Source organism: Lissotriton helveticus, chromosome 10 (assembly GCF_964261635.1).
Source record: "Lissotriton helveticus chromosome 10, aLisHel1.1, whole genome shotgun sequence".
Taxonomy (NCBI): Eukaryota; Metazoa; Chordata; class Amphibia; order Caudata; family Salamandridae; genus Lissotriton; species Lissotriton helveticus.
The window spans coordinates 244,573,093-244,591,720 of NC_136071.1; the positions used below are offsets into that span (position 1 = coordinate 244,573,093).

At 44.5% G+C, this 18,628-nt stretch overlaps 1 protein-coding gene across 4 annotated transcripts in view; it reads left to right on the forward strand.

Moving 5' to 3' along the window:
• Positions 1-18,628, forward strand: part of MAP2K3 (mitogen-activated protein kinase kinase 3) — a 470,125-nt gene that overhangs the window by 373,927 nt on the left and 77,570 nt on the right. For all 4 annotated transcript variants that reach the window (XM_078665238.1, XM_078665237.1, XM_078665239.1 and 1 more), the window contains one exon: positions 3,593-3,644. In XM_078665238.1, the coding sequence (XP_078521364.1) occupies positions 3,593-3,644 (52 nt within the window). The remainder of the gene's footprint in view (positions 1-3,592; positions 3,645-18,628) is intronic.

Genomic DNA, 18,628 nt, shown 5'->3' on the forward strand with positions numbered 1-18,628 from the left:
TTGAATTGCGCCAAGGGAACAAAACGGGGCACACTGAGGCCTCCCACGGCTAGATGCGCCGACACCGCACCCATGATGCCCTGTTCCCATGATGGCCAGGGACAGACTAATTTGCATATAGCCAGGTTCTGAGCTGGGATGGGGCAGTGAGCTAAATAACGGTGATGGATCAAGCCCTGATCTTTGGACTGGGTAAGAGTGGTCTGCTTAATTCAGACACTCTGTTCATCACCACCCCCTTTTCTGAATCGTTTTTGGACACTATAGGTGTGGCAGGGTATACTCAAACATGAGTCCCTTGCTCACTGCTCCATCAGGATTCAAGCGAGCCGACTAATGCGCAATTAAGGGGTGCTTAACGTCCAACAGCAACCTCCGCATCATTCACCTTAAATTCCTCCTTCAAACATACTACACCCCTCACAGACTATGGAGGATCCGCCTCAGGGAGACTGATGAGTGTTAACGATGTGTGCCCGGGGGCTGGTTTTATACACCTAGCGTGGCAGTGCAAGCAGGTGTTTAATTACTGGGAAAAGGTTCTAGGTCTTATCACTGACATGACAGGATTAAACTTCCACAATACGCCGTCGCTGTGTTTGCTGGGTCATGATCCCCAGCTTCGAGGTACGGTGGGGAAATTTGTACAGTTGGCCTTGCTACTGGCAAAAAGACGCACTTTGTTTACATGGGATAGTCGGACAGCTGGTTAAAGGACATGGTGTACTGTAGGGACCAGTTGGAGACCTATGCAGAAGAACTAACACTCTCCTCACGGCCCAAAGATGTATGGGGCCCTCTGCTGGATTATTTAATGACTTGTACTGATTTAGAGCCAAAATACCGGTCGGTAACGGCCGATTTCGGCCGTTACCGACCGGTATTTAAGAATTGGCATGTAGGGGGCCAATTTTACCGATTCGGTAAATTTACCGAATTGGTAAATTTACCGAATTGGTAAAATACCGAATCCAGGTGTGCATGCACATGTGTGCATGCACACCTATGCCATGTGACAGACAGACATGCCCTTAGGGCATGTCTGTGTGCCACATGGCACACATGCCTGTATTCGGGGTGCTAGAGTGTGTCAAAGTGACACCCCCTGCACCCTTGCTGAAATGGTATTTACCGATTCGGTAAATACCGATTCGGTATTGCCCATTGATTCCTATGGGCTTCAAGGCCCATAGGAATCAATTGGCAATACCGAATCGGTATTTACCGATTCGGTAAATACCGATTTTTACAGATTCGGTAATTCAATTACCGAATCTACCTAAATCACCCTCCTTCATATTTACCGATTCATAAATACCGAATCGGTAAAATTCGGTATTTATGAATCGGTAAATACGATTTTCCTACATCTGGCCCTTAGACTCTGAATGAGCACTGCAACTACGGCCTCTGATTTCAGTACTCCTTGAGATGCCCGGACGTTACTGTTCCACCCTGGGATGTTGGAAGTGGGGGGTTCATGTGCTCTGCGACAGTCAATTTAACTATGCTTTATGTATGGTGCTTGTATTCATACGCTAATTATTGTGACCTTTGGCTTTGTTATGTGGGAGTTCACTGGGCGTTACTCTGCTGATATTTGTCGAACAGACATGCATATGCTGTATGAATCTTGTATGCTCAATAAAAGTTTGATAAATCCTCTCAAGCACAGCAAATATGGAAATGGTTACTTACCCACAACATTTCAATACAAGTGGAGTACGTTCCTTGAGTGGTCAACTAATTGGCAGATTCTCTGAGCAGAACGTCGAAACAATGTTATGAATGGGAAATGAACCAGCATCTGTTACTGCAGATTTTCAAACAGTGAAAACTCTTCAAAACAAGAAATGCAAAATGTTTGCAAGCAAGTTCCCTCAGAAAAAATGTCTTGGGGAAAGGCATTTCTAATAACCTGGACAGCAATGGTCGCCAACGCCTTCCCTCCTTTACCCCTGATTCCAAAAGTTCTTTGAAAAATGAAGCAAGAGCTATGTCTCCTCATTCTGATTGCACCAGCATGACATTGGCAATACTGGTTCACAGAGTCTTCTCCTTTCAGAGTGTCCGCTCATTCAGGTCAAGCCTATTGAGATCGCTCTGTCCATAAACAAAGGTCAGACCACAAATACACTCGTTCAGCTTGGCTCCTCACGACAGTGAATTTGGATCACTGAACATGCCAGAGGTTGGCAAGACAATTCCTCAGCCTTCTCGTGAGGATGCCACAAGAACATTTTATGAGGGAAAATGGAGTAGATTTTGTTTTTGGTGTGTCAGTAACAATTTGCATCCCGTTACATCCTCTCTAGTGCAGATACTATCTTACTTACTCCACCTGGCAAAGTAAGGTCTAGCTCATTCCTCCATAAATGTTCATCTGGTAACTATTTCCAGATTTCGGAGAACGAGGAAGCCTTGTTATGTTCCAACAGACTAATAAAGTAGTTAGTGAAAGTCTTGTTTAGAGTTTATCTTCCTTTAAAAAAACCTTCAGTGACATAGCAGCTAAATACAGTTGAGTGTCACCTCATGAGAAGTCTGTTTGAACCATGTTTTGCGGAAGGTGGCACTTATGTTGGCACTCTCTGCTAGGAGGATAAGTGAGATTCAAGACTTTACAATTGATGAACCGTACTTACAATTCAAGGATGACAGAGTCATGTTGGGAACTAATCCTAAGTTCATTTAGAAAGGGACACATTCATTTAACCTGAATGAGCAAGTTGTGTTGACAGCATTCTTTAACAATCCTTTGTCCACAGCTGAAAGAGCTCTACATTCTCTGGATATCAAACAGTGTTTAAAATTCCATATAGTCAGAACAAGGGCTTATAGAAAATCAGACCAGCTTCTGATTTCATTCGCTCCGCCTAGAAAAGGTCACACTTTATCACGGAGCAGTATAGCTTGTTGGGTTTCTACAGCCATTTCCTTTTGCCACAACAAAGCAAGAAAGCCATTGACTGCAAAGTGCACTCTACGAGAAAAGTAGTTGCAACTACAACCCTGTTTGTCGGAGTTTCTTTACCTGACATTTGCAGGGCACCGACGTGGACTACTGTCCACACCTTCACAAAACACTATTGTCTGGATTCTTCATGAAAAGCGGATGCTGCAGTTGGATAGGCGGCGTTACGTCACCTCTTTCAGTAAGGTACAGAAACCTTATTTTCACCCTATATATTATGCTATATAATGTTTTCAAAGCTTTATGTTTGAATTAAGGCATGTAAGTTCTATTTGGTTGGTAGGCTTTGTATTATCATGGTAGCTTTTCACTATGGAGTGGTTTGCCATACCCACTTCCTTTTTACGTGGCACTGCTTTTAAGTCTGATTCAAGCGTGTGAATCTATGAAAGATTCATTACCAGAGGAAAAAATCTACCTGTACCGTGCGAATCCCACCATGACGACAGGAAATATTTTAAGCATGCAAATCTATGAAAGATATCAATACTGTAGAAACCCTGTGTACAGCTAAGTAGCTTGTTTTTTTATCTCTAAAGTTAATTGTCATGTTTATTCCCCTTCAATTTGTATAAGTTTTTAACCGGCCCTTTTGCTTGTTTATCTCCTTCTTCACAGATTGTCAAAGCACTGGAGCACTTGCACAGTAAATTATCAGTGATACACAGAGGTAAGTGATGCCCCTGGCGTGCATTTGAACATTTTATTTAAATGGCGGACATATGTGGAGCAATGTCTAGGTCAGAGGCTGACACCGTAGATGTGCTTGCGTTCCTCCCCATAACCAGTATTCATTCAGCAAAACCATAGATTGCGGAAGAGATGCAGCAAAGCCTTTGAACCTCTCATGTCACAGGAGCTGCTGTGACAGTGTGTGCATAAAGCCGCCACATTCAGTTCCACACTACTGTATTAACTTCAGAATCCCACGTGCCTGTATTAGGGTGCAGTGGCATTGTGGGTAATGTCCTATCATTTAAGGAATGTGGCATCATTTGGCAACCAAGACCCAACAAAAGAGGGCCCCTGTGAAAATAGTCACAAAGGCAGGAAAAACAGGGGAGCAGCTGGGCAGAAAGGCAAAAAAGAGAAACTCTGTCTGGTATCTTTAAAAAGGTGGAGTAAATCACCTCACTTTAAGGATGCTGAAAATACTGTCATCTAGGAGTCACCATATAAGCATATATATCTATCTATCTATCTATATATAGATCCAGTTGAAGACTAACTGTAGTCGAAACGCGTAGGCCGTCCTTTTGTTTGCACTTTGCACATGGTGTTTTAATGAAATAAAATAATTTAACTTAACTTACTGCTGTGGTGCCGTGACTTCTGGCAAAAACAAGGAGACGAGAGGAATCCAGTAAATATATATATATATATATACCACCCACAGTATGCCATTGAGAAAGGGAGAAGCACTCCCGAAACCGGTCTGGCAGTTTGAACTCTGAAGTTTGTCCATTCGTGATTTACATGGAATGCAGGTACCCTGAAAATAAACGGAACATTTTACAGTCACCTTGTGGCTTCTTCCAGTGTGGTGAACTTTGTGTGAGAATTTGGAGCGGCTACACCAGGCCGCGGAAGAAGCTCACTGCAGCAGCGGACCCTGGGGGCACCGAGTAGGTGTCTCCGTGAAAGGGAGGTGATTTCCGAGCGGCATCTGAATGAGACATTCGTGTGTTAAGAAGGGATGAACATCTAACCCACATGGGTTTGTTTTATAACCAATATTATTGACTGTGGCTGAAAAACGAACTCACTTGAGGAAAATCACGGAACACTACAGAAACCAGCAGGCTGTGCATACAGCCACGCCCACTGAGGCAGGATCTTTTAAATGCATTGGTGCACGTGAATTTCGTTTTTCCACCCACAGTATGCCATTGAGAAAGGGAGAAGCACTCCCGAAACCGGTCTGGCAGTTTGAACTCTGAAGTTTGTTCATTCGTGATTTACATGGAATGCAGGTACCCTGAAAATAAACGGAACATTTTACAGTCACCTTGTGGCTTCTTCCAGTGTGGTGAACTTTGTGTGAGAATATATATATATATATATATATATATATATATATATATATATATATATCTATATCCGCTCCAAAACTCCACCAAATGCCTGCTTGCTGAACTCGCGGCGGGTGTACATAAACAAGGGGATGGAACCCGTGTTGCTCCACAACAAGTACAGCTCACCATGTGCACTCCCGGGACGTGTCAGTATCATTCGCAGACGCGTTTCAGCGTTTTCGCTTTCCTCAGTGCGGTAAGAAACTTCTGACACTCAGGCACTGTTGAGATTATTCATTACTTTTATTTGGTGTTTTCTTGACCAATAGAAAGGCAGCATACTCTGTAGGCCTGTCATTGGAGAGCGAATAATTTGAAAATCCTCTGCTTTGATGCCAAAATGTTCCAATAATTGATTACACATGTATGTGAAGCATCTCTAACCAGTCCCGGTAAAACTCACTCTGCCTCTGTCATTAGTGCCGAAACCGTCCCTCGCCTGTCGCCGGTTGCAATCCACAGCATATATATATTGTTCACAATATTTCAAAAACATCGATAATCATCAGATCATATTAGCACAATGTTTCATTAAAAAATGATATTATTTATTATAATCCTATTCAAATAAATGTGAATAACCATAAATATATGTACAAAGTTGACATCCGAACGACAAGTATCTCAAACACGTTCATGTTCACAAAATAACTGTTCACATGCTCTGAAAGGACAAAATGAACAGCCCCTACACAACTCCTAAACCATGGCATTCACACCTCAGTCATTCACCCTCTGACACACAAACAAATCACAAAACACATAGAACAAAAACATAAAAAAATAGGTAAGATGATCTTACAGATAAACTCCGAGAAATCTGAAGGTATAAAAAGGAGAGAGTTATTCGTACCTCAATAATTACATATATATTCATCGCATTTATCACAATAATTCAGTTGTATAATTCATCAGACAAATATCATAACCAATATGTTTTGTGTCTTGCCGACACAGGTTTCGGTGACAACCCGCAATCCTGGTCACACCTTCTTCAGGGCGCTAGATCAAATAGGCCAGAGAAAAATGCAAGGGGTACAGCCAGACCAATCTCTAAAAGGATATATATCTATATCCATATCCGTATCCAAAGAGATGCTGGGACGCCGTAACTTGCCTCACTTTGCCGGTGCCTGCGACGGTAGCAGCGACCATCAATTATAAAGACAGTGAACCATTCCAGCAATCTAGAATGATGAATGCAGCTCACCAAGTGACTAGCACAAATATTTATTGTGCAAAACAACGCGTTTCAGCTATGACGCCTTTGACAAGTTTACACAATGCGCTCAAATATATATATATATATATATTATATATTTTAGTTTATTAACAAACAAGACAAATATGTGCATATATATGCTGCTCCAACTAGCAAGATATAATCAGAACTTTTTTTTAAAAATGCACTTCCTTAATAATGGAAGGCGGTGTGCATGAAAAATAAATCACCTTCTAGCCCATCCATTTGACACGCAGCTAGTCTGGTGTACTTCTAGAGGGAGCTTTTCACGCAATTTGTCATAGTTTATCCCACACTTAGCTCTCGGTGCGGAGTGGTTTTAGTAATTTGAATTGGGTTGCTTATTATATATATTTACTGGGGCCTCCAACCCATAAGCTAATATTATTTTAATTAGCGGTTGTTTCAAGCAGATCTTTAGCTATTTGTCTCTAAACTTCTTGCTGCTGCTTAAACGCATATAGTTCATACCGTCAGCAAACATTATACGTATTTGCTGAGTAACCCTCAAAACAGTCCCACATACTCCTGCCAGTTGCTGCAGGGCTTAGAACCTCAGACAGTTAATACACTTCCATTAAACGTATTTCATTGGTGTAGTTGTAAACGGTCTCATTTTGTGTGTGTGTGTGTGTACCCTGTTGCATGTTACTGCTCACCATTGTGCACATTTATGTGTTTGTGCTCAACTATCTGTGTTTGGACACATTTGTGTGGTTGTGCACCTGGTGTTCGTAACAGACTTGGTTTGTGTAAACCGGGTTTTGATGGACAGAATGCAGAACAACGTCATACATTCAACCCAGTACAGAGATCTGGGCCTAAATCAATGTTTTTTTTGTTCACCATGCCATTCCAGTTTGGACCCAGCCATATGCAAATCAGTCTTTTTTTTTTTTTTAAACCATTTTTATTGTTTTTGCAGCAAAGAAAACAAATAACAAGCATGTCAGTATTGAGCAACACTCCCACATCCACCCTACTTACCCTCCCAACCCTCCCGAAGAATCAGGCCCCCAAGTCCAGCATCCAATTGTTGTGCCGTTACGATCATCTGAGTCCATTGCAGCAATATCCCCCGTCCCCAAAAGCCCACCCCTCCCTGGGCACTCAAAAATTCAAGTGTTTGCGACCTCTTAGAGTCCTCCATCCAATCCATGGTAGTGTCGCCATTTGCCCCATACTCTTCGAAATTTCTTTGGGCAGCCCCTCGCCTTATATGTGACCCTTTCGACTGCCATGTAAAGGTCCATGCCCCTCCTCCACTCCTCGAGCTGTGGAATGTCAGGCGCCCCCATTTCCTGGCTATGTCCCTTTTGGCCACTACCAGGGCTAGCCCCAGAAAAATCAGGAGTGGGCGTGCCAAGTCTACATCATTAGTCATCACCAGGAGTATTAACTTCGGGTCTGATGGGATGTCCGTCTCCAGCACCTCCCCCAGTTCGGCTAAGACCTCCCCCCAGTACTGTTGAATGCGTGGACAGGACCAAATGGTGTGCAGGAAGTCCCCTCTGTCGTGGCCACAGCGCAGACAGCATGGGTCAGGAATTCTCCCCAGTTTATGGAGCCTCACTCTATCAAAAATAAGACCTATGAAGGATCTTAAACTGGATCAGACGGAGGCATGATTTAATCGCTACCTCCCTAGGATGCATTAGTACTACTCCCCAGTCCACGTCATCCATATCTCCCACTTCTCGCTCCCAGGTGTTCCTGAGGCATTCTAATTTGTTTGGTCTATTATTCATGATGGTTTTATATGTCAGGGATACTGCCTTCCCGGGAAACTGTTCCTGTGGGAGGCGGCCCTCCAGCGGAGCGTATTCGGGGAGTGCCTCCAGCGATGCCCCCTCTGCCCTCCAAGCATGCCTTAATTGCATATATTTAAAGAACTGGGAGCGGTGGAGCCCATATTCCTTTTGGAGTGCCGGAAAGGATTGCAGCGCCCCCTTTTTAGTCACGTCTAATAGAGTAGAGATGCCTATGGCGTCCCACCCCTGAAACCCCTTCAATTTGCGTAGTTCCTTCAGCCAGGTGCAGTGCCACAGTGGAGTTCGCTCCGTTGGTTTGTGTTCCCACTGTATTGTATTGTATTGTATTGTAATTGCATTTATATAGCGCTTACTACCCCTGACGAGGCGTCGAAGCGCTTTTTCGGCGGGTAGCACGCTACTCCGGGACCCACAGAGGATTAGTGTTGAATTAGTATAGTGAAACATGCAAGTACATTTTAAGTGGTGGATAAGTTAATCAGTTATTTGGATTTGAAATGATAGCAGAAGGATAGAGTAGGACAAAGGTTCGTATTTATCTATCGCTCGCTTGTTGACGCATGCTATTCAGGGAGCCTATAGAGGATTAGTGGTGAATTAATATGGTGAAATATGAGGTAATTTCAGTGGTGGATATTAGTCTGTTACTTGGAGTGAGAAGGATAGCGGATGGATAAAAGGGGAAGAAAGATTTGCATTCATATAGCACTTGTTACCCCTGATGGGCGTTGAAGCGCTTTTCTGGCGAGTAGCACGCCACTCCGGAACCCATAAAGGATTAGTGTTGAAAGTTAGTATAGTATAAATATGAAGTAATTTGAGTAGTAGATATGTTATTCAGTTATTTAGGCAGTATATTAGTATAGTTGAATATGGAATTTGAGAAGTGAAACATGTTAGTCTGTTAATTTTTATTGAAAAAAGGATAGTGGAGGGATGAAAGAGTAAAAGATTTTTTTTTATATATATATATTAGTAGTAGGAAGAGGCTTTTGGATGAGTAAAAAGGAGTTTTGGAGGGAAGGAGTCAGAGGGGAGAGTTTAGAAATGTTTGTTTTAGGGGATCGGTGTAGTAAAAGGTGTCAGATGATGCATGGAGGGGTAGAGCAGGAGAGAGTCTAGAAAAGGTTATTTTGGCGATCATAGTAGTGGTATGGGGTTTGGGATAAATGAGAGAGTGGATGTAGAGGATATATTGATAGATCTATAGGATGCGAGATAGGGTAGTGCATTAGAAGGAGTAGTAGAAAGAAGTTTGAGAGGAGTCTGAAGGTTGGGCTAGAAGATATATTGAGTGAAGTATAGGCTGAGAAATAGGCTAGTGCATTGGAAATGCTAAATTAGAAGAAAGAGATAAGTATATAGATCCATAAGTACATTAAAAATATATAGATACATAAAAAAGTAAGTATATTTAGATTAAATATATTGATAGAGGCACAGGATGAGAGATAGGGTAGTGCATTGGATATGCTTTTTTTCAGGAGAAAAGTAACAGACACACAGATCCAAGTACATGGATGGTACATAGATGTACAATGGAAGTATGTACATGTAGACCAAAAATGATTTTTATTTATTGATGATTATTATTATGATTATTTTTTCCTCTCTTAACAACATAATTGTTTTACATGTTTTATAAAGTAATACACAAAGATAGATACATATCTATAGTGAAAACAAATGCTTATATACAGATATGCTGTAAATTTCTATTTCCGTATGGTACCTATGTGGGGAAGAGCCAGATCTTGAGTAGTTTTCTGAAGATAAGGTGATTGTCGGTGGATCTTATGTTGGGGGGTAAAGAGTTCCATAGTTTGGCTGCTTGAACAGAGAAGGATGTGCCACCCATTGTTTTTTTCTTGTATGGTGGGATTTTGAGGCGAGATGCTCCTTTAGAGCGTAGGTTCCTTTGTTGAATGTGTTTGGTGATTTTATTCCTGATGAAGAGTGGTCCTACTCCATGTATTGCTTTGTGGGTAATACAAAGCAGCTTGAACGTGGATCTTCTGGCAACCAGTAACCAATGCAGGGCTTTCAAGGCAGGGGAGATGTGGTCTCGTGGTTTGATATGCAGGAGTAGTCTGGCAGCCGAGTTCTGAATCCGTTGTAGTCTTTTCATGGTCGTTAAAGGTGATCCGTGGTAGAGGCTATTGGCGTAATCGAGTTTGGATAGAACAAGGGAGATGGTAGCTTGGACCTTGTGTGGAAATCCCAAATGAGGGAAAATTCGTCGCAGCGTTTTTATAGTAGCAAAGCTTGATCTTGCTAGTTTATTTACTTGGACATTCATCGACAGCTTGGAGTCCATGGTCATTCCGAGGTTTCTTACTTCCTTCGATACTTTAGGCAGTGATCCCAGTTCATCAGGCCATGCGGCAAGCGGGTTGTAATTTTTCCAATCGCCACACGTGAGTATTTCAGTTTTTGAAGCATTCAATTTGAGATGGCTCCAAGTCATCCACTGATCCATGGCTCTGAGACAGCTGAAAATTGGTGATTTTCCAATGTCTTTGGGGCATTCCAGTTGAAGGAGTATTTGCGTGTCATCTGCATAGTTGTAGCACGTGAGGTGAAATTTATTGATCAGTACTGGTAAATACTTCATGTAGATGTTGAAAAGCATGGGCGAGATGATAGAACCTTGAGGGACCCCTGCTTTTGTGGAGTACGGTTTGGACGAGAAAGGTGGGGTGTGGATGACATTAGTTCTGTTTCGAAGGTAGGACGCGATCCAGTCTAGAGCAGTTCCCTCTATGCCGGCTTTATAAAGTCTTTGTTTCAGAGTGTCATGGTCAACCGTGTCAAAGGCTGCTGAGAGGTCCAAGAGGAGTAGCGCAGCAACCCCGTTGCGGTCAACTGTATTCTTTAGGTCATCCCAGATGGCAAGGAGGGAAGATTCAGTGCCTCTTCCCGGACGGAATCCTGTTTGGAAATCTGAAAGTATGTCATTCTCTTCAATGAATTGGGACATCTGGGCGAACGCTGCTCTTTCTATCAGTTTGCCCAGGAAAGGTCCATTTGTAATGGGTCTGTAGTTTTCGGGGTTCAGCGGGTCCAAGTTTGTTTTCTTCAGTAAAGGGCGTATGTATGACTTTTTGAGTTCTTCTGGAAATATTCCAGTAGTTAAGGAATCGTTGATGATTCTTCTTACTGGAATGGCAGCAGACGTTGATAAAAGAATTATCTTGAAAGTTTGTGGCGGACAGGGGTCAGAAGGGCTGCCGGCAGGCCTGCTTGCCTTGACCAGGTCCATAAATTCATCGTGTGAGATGTGTTGGAAGGAACGGAGAGGCTTGATTAGAGCATTCTTGGATAGTTGTTTTGAACAAGGGTTAGTGCTGGTGCTTTGTTTCTGTTGTAAGTACGAGTCCAACGTGTCTGCTTTGTCCTTGTAATGATTTGCCAGTTTGTCTGTGAAATCTTGAGTAACAGGATGAGTTCCTTCTAGGCAATTTGGTTTTCGAAATTCATTGAGTATTTTATAGAATTCTTTATTTGCACATTTAGCGTTTTGAATTCTGTCTGAATAGTACCTTTTTTTTAGCTTTTTTGATAGCAGACTTATATAATCTGTTAATTTTTTGTAGGTGAAGTTTGTCTTGTTTGGCGTTTGTTTTGAGCCAGGTACGTTGCAGCTTTCTAATTTGTTGGTTTATGTTTTTTATTTCTATGTTTCTCCAAGGCGCTTTTTTCCTTTTTGTTCTGTTGTGTGTTTTTGAGTGGTATCAGGATGTCAAAAGCTTCCTGTAGCCACTCGTATAGATTCTGAACAGAATTTATGGTTTCCAGATTTATACTGGATGTTAGTTGTGTTTCCAAGTGTTCCAAATTGAGTTTGTTCCACGGCCGATAGGTGGATGGATGTAAGGTAGTTTTAGGTGAGTTGCTTAGTGTTGTTTTATGTTGGCAAGCAAGCAAGTGGTGGTCTGACCATGTGACTGGAGTTATAGTTTGAAAGGTAACTAGTTCAGTATTAGCAAAAATGACATCTAGGATATGTCCAGCGATGTGTGTCGGATTGGGGACAATCTGATGCAGGTTCAATGCGTCTAGGCCAGTGATTATTGTTTTCGGATGGGTCATATTGGTTTTATCAAACCAAATGTTAAGGTCACCCAGAATGCACAGGTTGGAGTGTATTGTTATCAGATTTGAAACTGTGTCTAGAAGTGCGTCTGGGAATGTTGCCTTGCTAGGTGGAGGTCTGTAAAGGAGCAGGAAGTTACAGGTGGAAGACGGTGTAGGATTGCATCTTGTTAGAAGAGCCTCACAATTCTTTATGGAGATGTTGTCAATTTTAGTGATATTTATTGTTTGCCTGAATACAACAGCTAGACCACCTCCTTTTTTGGCTATACGATTTTGGGTGATTATTTGATACCCTAGAGGAATGGCTTCATGCAGGACTGGAGCCATATCCTCTCCCAACCATGATTCGGTTATGAATAGTATGTCTGGTTTTGCATCGATGAGAAGGTCGTAGATGTGATGCTTGTTTTTAGAGAGGGATCGAGCATTTATTAGTAAATAGTGGCCTTTTGTGATAGTGGGACTTTGTTTTGTAGGAGAGTGATCAGTATTGTGTGGGTGTGTAGCAGGTGTGTTTTTAGTGCTGGTATTAGCTGTAATAGGATAGCAATCGTGTAGCTGTTCTGTATCGTGTTCCTCATCCAGAATGCTAAGAAGGCATTTTGATGGGTCTGCATGTGTATGTGTTGGAGATGGTGTTTGAGAATGAGTTGGAGTGCTCTGTTGCTTTTGTGGTGTAACATTGTTGTGCGGTAGACTTGGGGAAGCAAAGTTGTGAGGTGTGGCATGTTGCTTATATTTTTTGCGTATGTTGAAGGTGGAAGGTGTATGAGTCAGGGGAGGTGGTGCAGCATGTGGGTCATGTCGTAATGTTTTAAATTGTCCAATGGATGAGAGGCGGTTAGAAGAGAGGTGCTGTATCTGTGTTAGGTGTGGTGGAAGAGTGAAAGCTTGGCATTTGAGTTTGTTCCTTTGTGTGGTTTGAAAGGTGGGTATATGTATGTATTTTGTGATGGTAAGTATTATGAGGTGTTGCGCTCTGAAGATCTTGTTGTGCTGGTGTGTGTGATATGTTTCGCTTTTGAGGTGTGGTGAAAAGGGGTGCTGATGTATATGTTTCATGCACCTGATTTGGTTGTGTAGTATTGTTTGTGAGAGGAGGGTGTGACGTAGAGGGGGTGGTGATGTGTTTATGTGTAAAGTGTATGTTGTGTGTAGGAGTGAATGAAGTAGAGGCGAGAGTGTTTATCTTAGCATGGTTTGTTTCAAGAGTTACAAAGTGAGGTGGTGTGCAGTGTGTGTGTTGTGTGTTAGTGTTATTATGGTAGAAGGGAGAGGAGGGTGTTTGTTGGACAACTGATGGAAGAATCATTATATATTTGTTAGTGATAAAAGGTGGACTGTTAGGTGTAATTACAGCAGGGAGAGTGTGTCTGAGTGGGATGTAGTTATTTATGGTGTTGATTGGCGTTGTGTTAGTGATGAGTGTATTGGTTAGTGGTATCGGATAGAGTTGTGTACTGTTTGTGGGTGATGGTGGATATGTGTGGTAGTTGGGATAGTAGGGTGTGTAGATGTGGTTTGGTTGGGTTTGTAGTGCATGCTGGTACATTAATCTGTGCATTGCGTTGTGCGTGGTGTACATTTGGTGTGAGTGTATTGCTCTATTTGTCGTTGTGGATGGTATGGGCTGGGTATTGTTAAATGAGAATAAGGGCAGCATTTCTGGCCCTAGTCCCGACCGGGCTCGAACAGGCCCAAACAGGCAACTACCCTTGTCCTCTACACCCTTAGCCTCGACGCCCGGGCTGAGACGCCCTAAGCCTGGCCTTTTTTGTAGCCCTAGTAATCAGGTGACCCCTTCAGCCAATGGGAACCCTAGCCCTAACACTATCCAATCACAACACTAGCCCTAGCATCTAGAACCAATAGGAGACCAGGACCTTGCAGCCAATCTTAACCCTAGTCCAAGTATCCATTCATTTCAAAAACCCTGATCTCTACGTCCAATAAAGGCCCTAGCCCCATCAGTAGTCCCAACCCAAGTCAAAGCAGCCACTGGTACAGGTAGCCCTAGTCCCTACTTCCAATAGAAAGCCTAACCCTACTCTTAGTCCCACAACTGGTCCAACAACCAATCACACCAGAAACCCTAATCACTACTTCCAATTAAAGCTCTAACCCTAGCCCTAGTCCCAACCCTGCAATGATAGAATCACAGACCGAGAAACCAATCAGAACCCTCAAATACCCAACCAATGAGGACATTAACCCTAACCCAATAGAAATACCTGGTACAACCACCAATCAGTGTACACATGTGCCAACCACTAGCACACCATATAAGGTCCCAGCAACCTCAGACAAGGTTTGCTGGCCAGGGAGTTGGAAGCTGTTTGCTCCTGTTCAGAATCTCCTAGGAGACAGACAGGCTCAATCCACAAATTTGGACTTCAGCAGGTAAAGGCTTCACTAACTCGAAATCTAACAATACTGATTGAATAAAGCTTTACTCCCCCTGCTGGCCAAAAAACGAAGTGCACAGGCCCCAGTAAATACAGTTTCAACAGCTCACAGAAGCACCCTCTGATGTAGAAAATCCCTGTTGCTGGGAGGGGGGGAGGGGGGAGGCAGGGGGGCTGGCCTCACTGGCTTGTGAACACAAAATGGAGGCTGGGGGTGCACTGTTTGAGCACACAGGCCTAAGCACAGAGCAAAGGAGAAATTTGGAGGGAAAACTGATTTGTCACCTAGGAATTAGAGGGGCAAACTACAGAGGTTGGACTGCAAATCCCACAATTCAACACACTAAATGAAGGCAATCATGGGCAGGGAAAACCACACATTTAAAACACAACACAGGTGATAAAATATGCAATTACAGGCAGGCTAAAAATACAATTTTTAAACTGTAACAACCACAGGCATAGACAGTAAGCACAGAAAGTGAAAATCGTTTTTTAAACAGCTTTTTGTCTTGGGAAGAGACAGCACTAGTCTGTCTCCTTACCACTTCCTGGACTCTGCTCACTACAATCTGGGCCACATGTAGGCTGCAACTCACAAGATGGAGGCGAATGATTTGGGGGTGCACCCAGCAAGGCCTTAGGGGCCTGGGCTGGTGTGAGGGGAGGGCTCAGACTTGCCTGGTAGCTGAATAGCCAATGGTCTGCTGGCCTGGGGGCGGGGTTTGGGGAGCTGCTTGCTCCTGTTCAGAATCTCCTAGGAGACAGACAGGCTCAATCCACAAATTTGGACTTCAGCAGGTAAAGGCTTCACTAACTCGAAATCTAACAATACTGATTGAATAAAGCTTTACTCCCCCTGCTGGCCAAAAAACGAAGTGCACAGGCCCCAGTAAATACAGTTTCAACAGCTCACAGAAGCACCCTCTGATGTAGAAAATCCCTGTTGCTGGGAGGGGGGGAGGGGGGAGGCAGGGGGGCTGGCCTCACTGGCTTGTGAACACAAAATGGAGGCTGGGGGTGCACTGTTTGAGCACACAGGCCTAAGCACAGAGCAAAGGAGAAATTTGGAGGGAAAACTGATTTGTCACCAAGGAATTAGAGGGGCAAACTACAGAGGTTGGACTGCAAATCCCACAATTCAACACACTAAATGAAGGCAATCATGGGCAGGGAAAACCACACATTTAAAACACAACACAGGTGATAAAATATGCAATTACAGGCAGGCTAAAACTACAAATTTTAAACTGTAACAACCACAGGCATAGACAGTAAGCACAGAAAGTGAAAATCGTTTCTTATTGCCCTTGTCGCCCTCTTCCATGCTCCCTGCATGATTCTAGTAGCCGGCAGCAATCTGGCCTGTCCCCTCCCTCCATATATGTAGTGAAGACAGGTGTGGGTGCCCATCGTGTGCCTTTCCAGTGCATAGGTGGGGTGTGTCGCGGGCGCATGTAGCCATTAATTTATGGGCGCCAGGTGTTCTGCCCAGTAGTAGGCCTCCAAGTCAGGCAAAGATATCCCACCATCATATTGGTGTCTCTGTAGGGTGGAGAGAGCTACTCTAGGATGCTTACCCAGCCATAGATAGGACCTCAGAGCCGCATGGATGTCTCGGAATACCTTACACGTCAAGGGGAAATTTTCATTCTGGAATGCATATAAAAATCTGGGGAGCGTAACCATTTTAAACATAGCTGCCCGTCCCAGAATCGTCAGGGGGAGCGATTGCCATCTACTGGCATCTTCTGAAAAATTGCGTATGACGCGGCTGATATTACGGTCGTAGGAGAGGTTACCATCGGTCGTGACAAATATTCCTAAGTACATAAACCCCTCTCTAGTTGTCTGCAATCTCTCGGGCAGCGTGGGCCACTCCTCCTTGCCCTGTGGGTCATATAGCGTCGACTTGTGCCAATTAATCTGGTACCCTGAGTTAGTGCCGTATCGGTCTAATTCCTCAAACAGTGCCGGTATAGTAGTTTCCGGTTGCATAACATAGAGCAGGACATAGTCTGCGTATAGGGACAACTTCTCATCGGTTTCATCTGCTGGCCCTATCCGGAACCCTGTGATCCCTAAGTTTTGTCTTACCGCACAGGCCAGTACCTCAATGGATAGAGCAAACAACAGGGGAGATAGGGGGCATCCCTGCCTGGTGCCCCGTTGTATTGGGAAGGCCCCCGATAGCGTCCCGTTAACCCTAACTCTAGCACTAGGGCTGGTATACAGGAGACTAATCTTATGTCTGTACCAAATCCCATGCGCTCTAGCACACCCTCTAGAAAAGGCCAGTGGACAGCATCAAACGCTTTCTCAGCGTCTAGGGATAGGAACCAGTGAGGCTCAGTCCTGCCCTCTACCTCCCTGAGCCAATTATGGGTCCGCCGTAAATTATATCTAGTGGCCCTTTCCGGGATGAACCCCGTCTGGTCAAGTTGGACCAACCCTGTTACCACCCGTCGCATGCGAAGTGCCAAGATTGTGGCGTACAGTTTCGCCTCTATATTTAGGAGGGAGATGGGGCGGTAGGACGAGCAGTCGTCCGCTGGCTTTCCCTGCTTATGTATCGGGATAATTGTGGCCTGTCTGAGGTCCAGGGGGAACTGTCCCTCCTCCTCAGCATCAAGGAATAGACCCAGCAGGTGGCGGGTCAGGAGATCTGCCGTTTTTTTGAAAAATTCCGCTGGGAAACCATTTGGGCCCGGGGCCTTCCCCGGTCGAAGCTTTGTCAGTGCCACCCTAACTTCTTCCTCTGTTATATCTGCCTCTAAGTCTGTTTGGTCAGACCCCTCAAGCTCCGGGAGGTTGATATGTGCCATGTACTGCAGTGCATCCTCTTTTGAGCCCAAGTCACGCGCTTCATAGAAGGCCTTATGGAACGCAGCGAATGTATCCTCTATCCTGGCATCTGTGTCGGCCCATTCCCCCTGACCATCTTTCACCTTGTCTACCCAACGGTCGTCCCTCTCCTTCCTGCTTAGCCATGCCAGGAGCCTCCCGGATTTGTCTCCCACATCGTAGAGGCGGTGCAGAGTAGCCAATGCCTGTGTCTTTGCCTCCCCCATCACTAATTGCTTATACTGGGTTTTCAGATCGGACAGACGCCGAAGTTTCCCCAGGTCTCTGGTACGCAGATGTTCTTTTTCAACTGTCTTAATCTGCGTTTCCAGTTCCTATACCTCAGCCTGGACTTTATTCCTGTCTTCTGCCAGTCTGCAATGAGCCCTATCCCTGAGTACCACTTTAAGTGCCTCCCAAAGAACTACTTGTGAGTCCACTGTGTCAACATTTTCTGCCAAGTACACCTTCACGTCTGCTCTTAGGCCCCTCAGGAGTTCTGCGTTTTGTAGGTCCCACGCCAACAGTCTGAGTGTCCTGGGCCCCTCCCTCCTCTTCCTACCCACCTCTAACAATAATGGGGAGTGGTCACTCACGCCATGTGCGCAATACTCCACTGTGTCCGATATTTGCAGCGTCTGCCGTGCCATAAAAATGTAGTCCAGGCGGGAGTACACTTTGTGGGCCCCGGAGAAGAAGGAATAGGCCTTAGCGCCCGGATGGAGCCATCTCCATACATCAAGTAGACCGAGCGCGGACATAGATTTGGCCAGCGGTGTCACATTTGGGGGTCTCTCACGGTCACCTGTCCTATCCTGTGTAGGGTCCATAACGTCATTGAAGTCGCCCCCAAGGATTTGAATCGTGTCTGCTGTATTGAGGAGAATATCAGAGACTCCCCGTAGTGTGCCTGCCTGGAGTTTGGGCGGGGCGTACACTGAGACAAACGTGTACTCCTTCCTCCCCCAGTGTCCGCATACTCCTACATATGTTCTCTGTGGGTCTGTCCAGAACTGCGCTATTGTCATAGGTGGATGCTTTCTAATCAGGATTGCCACTCCTCTGGAGCCCGAGGTGAAGCCCGCGTGGGCCAGAACTCTATATTGCCCCCTCGCCAGGAAGGCGCATTTAGTAAATGCGTTTCTTGGAGGAGAATGACATCCGACCCGGATCTTTTCGCATAGTTATTGACCACTCCCCGTTTAATCTTACAGCCC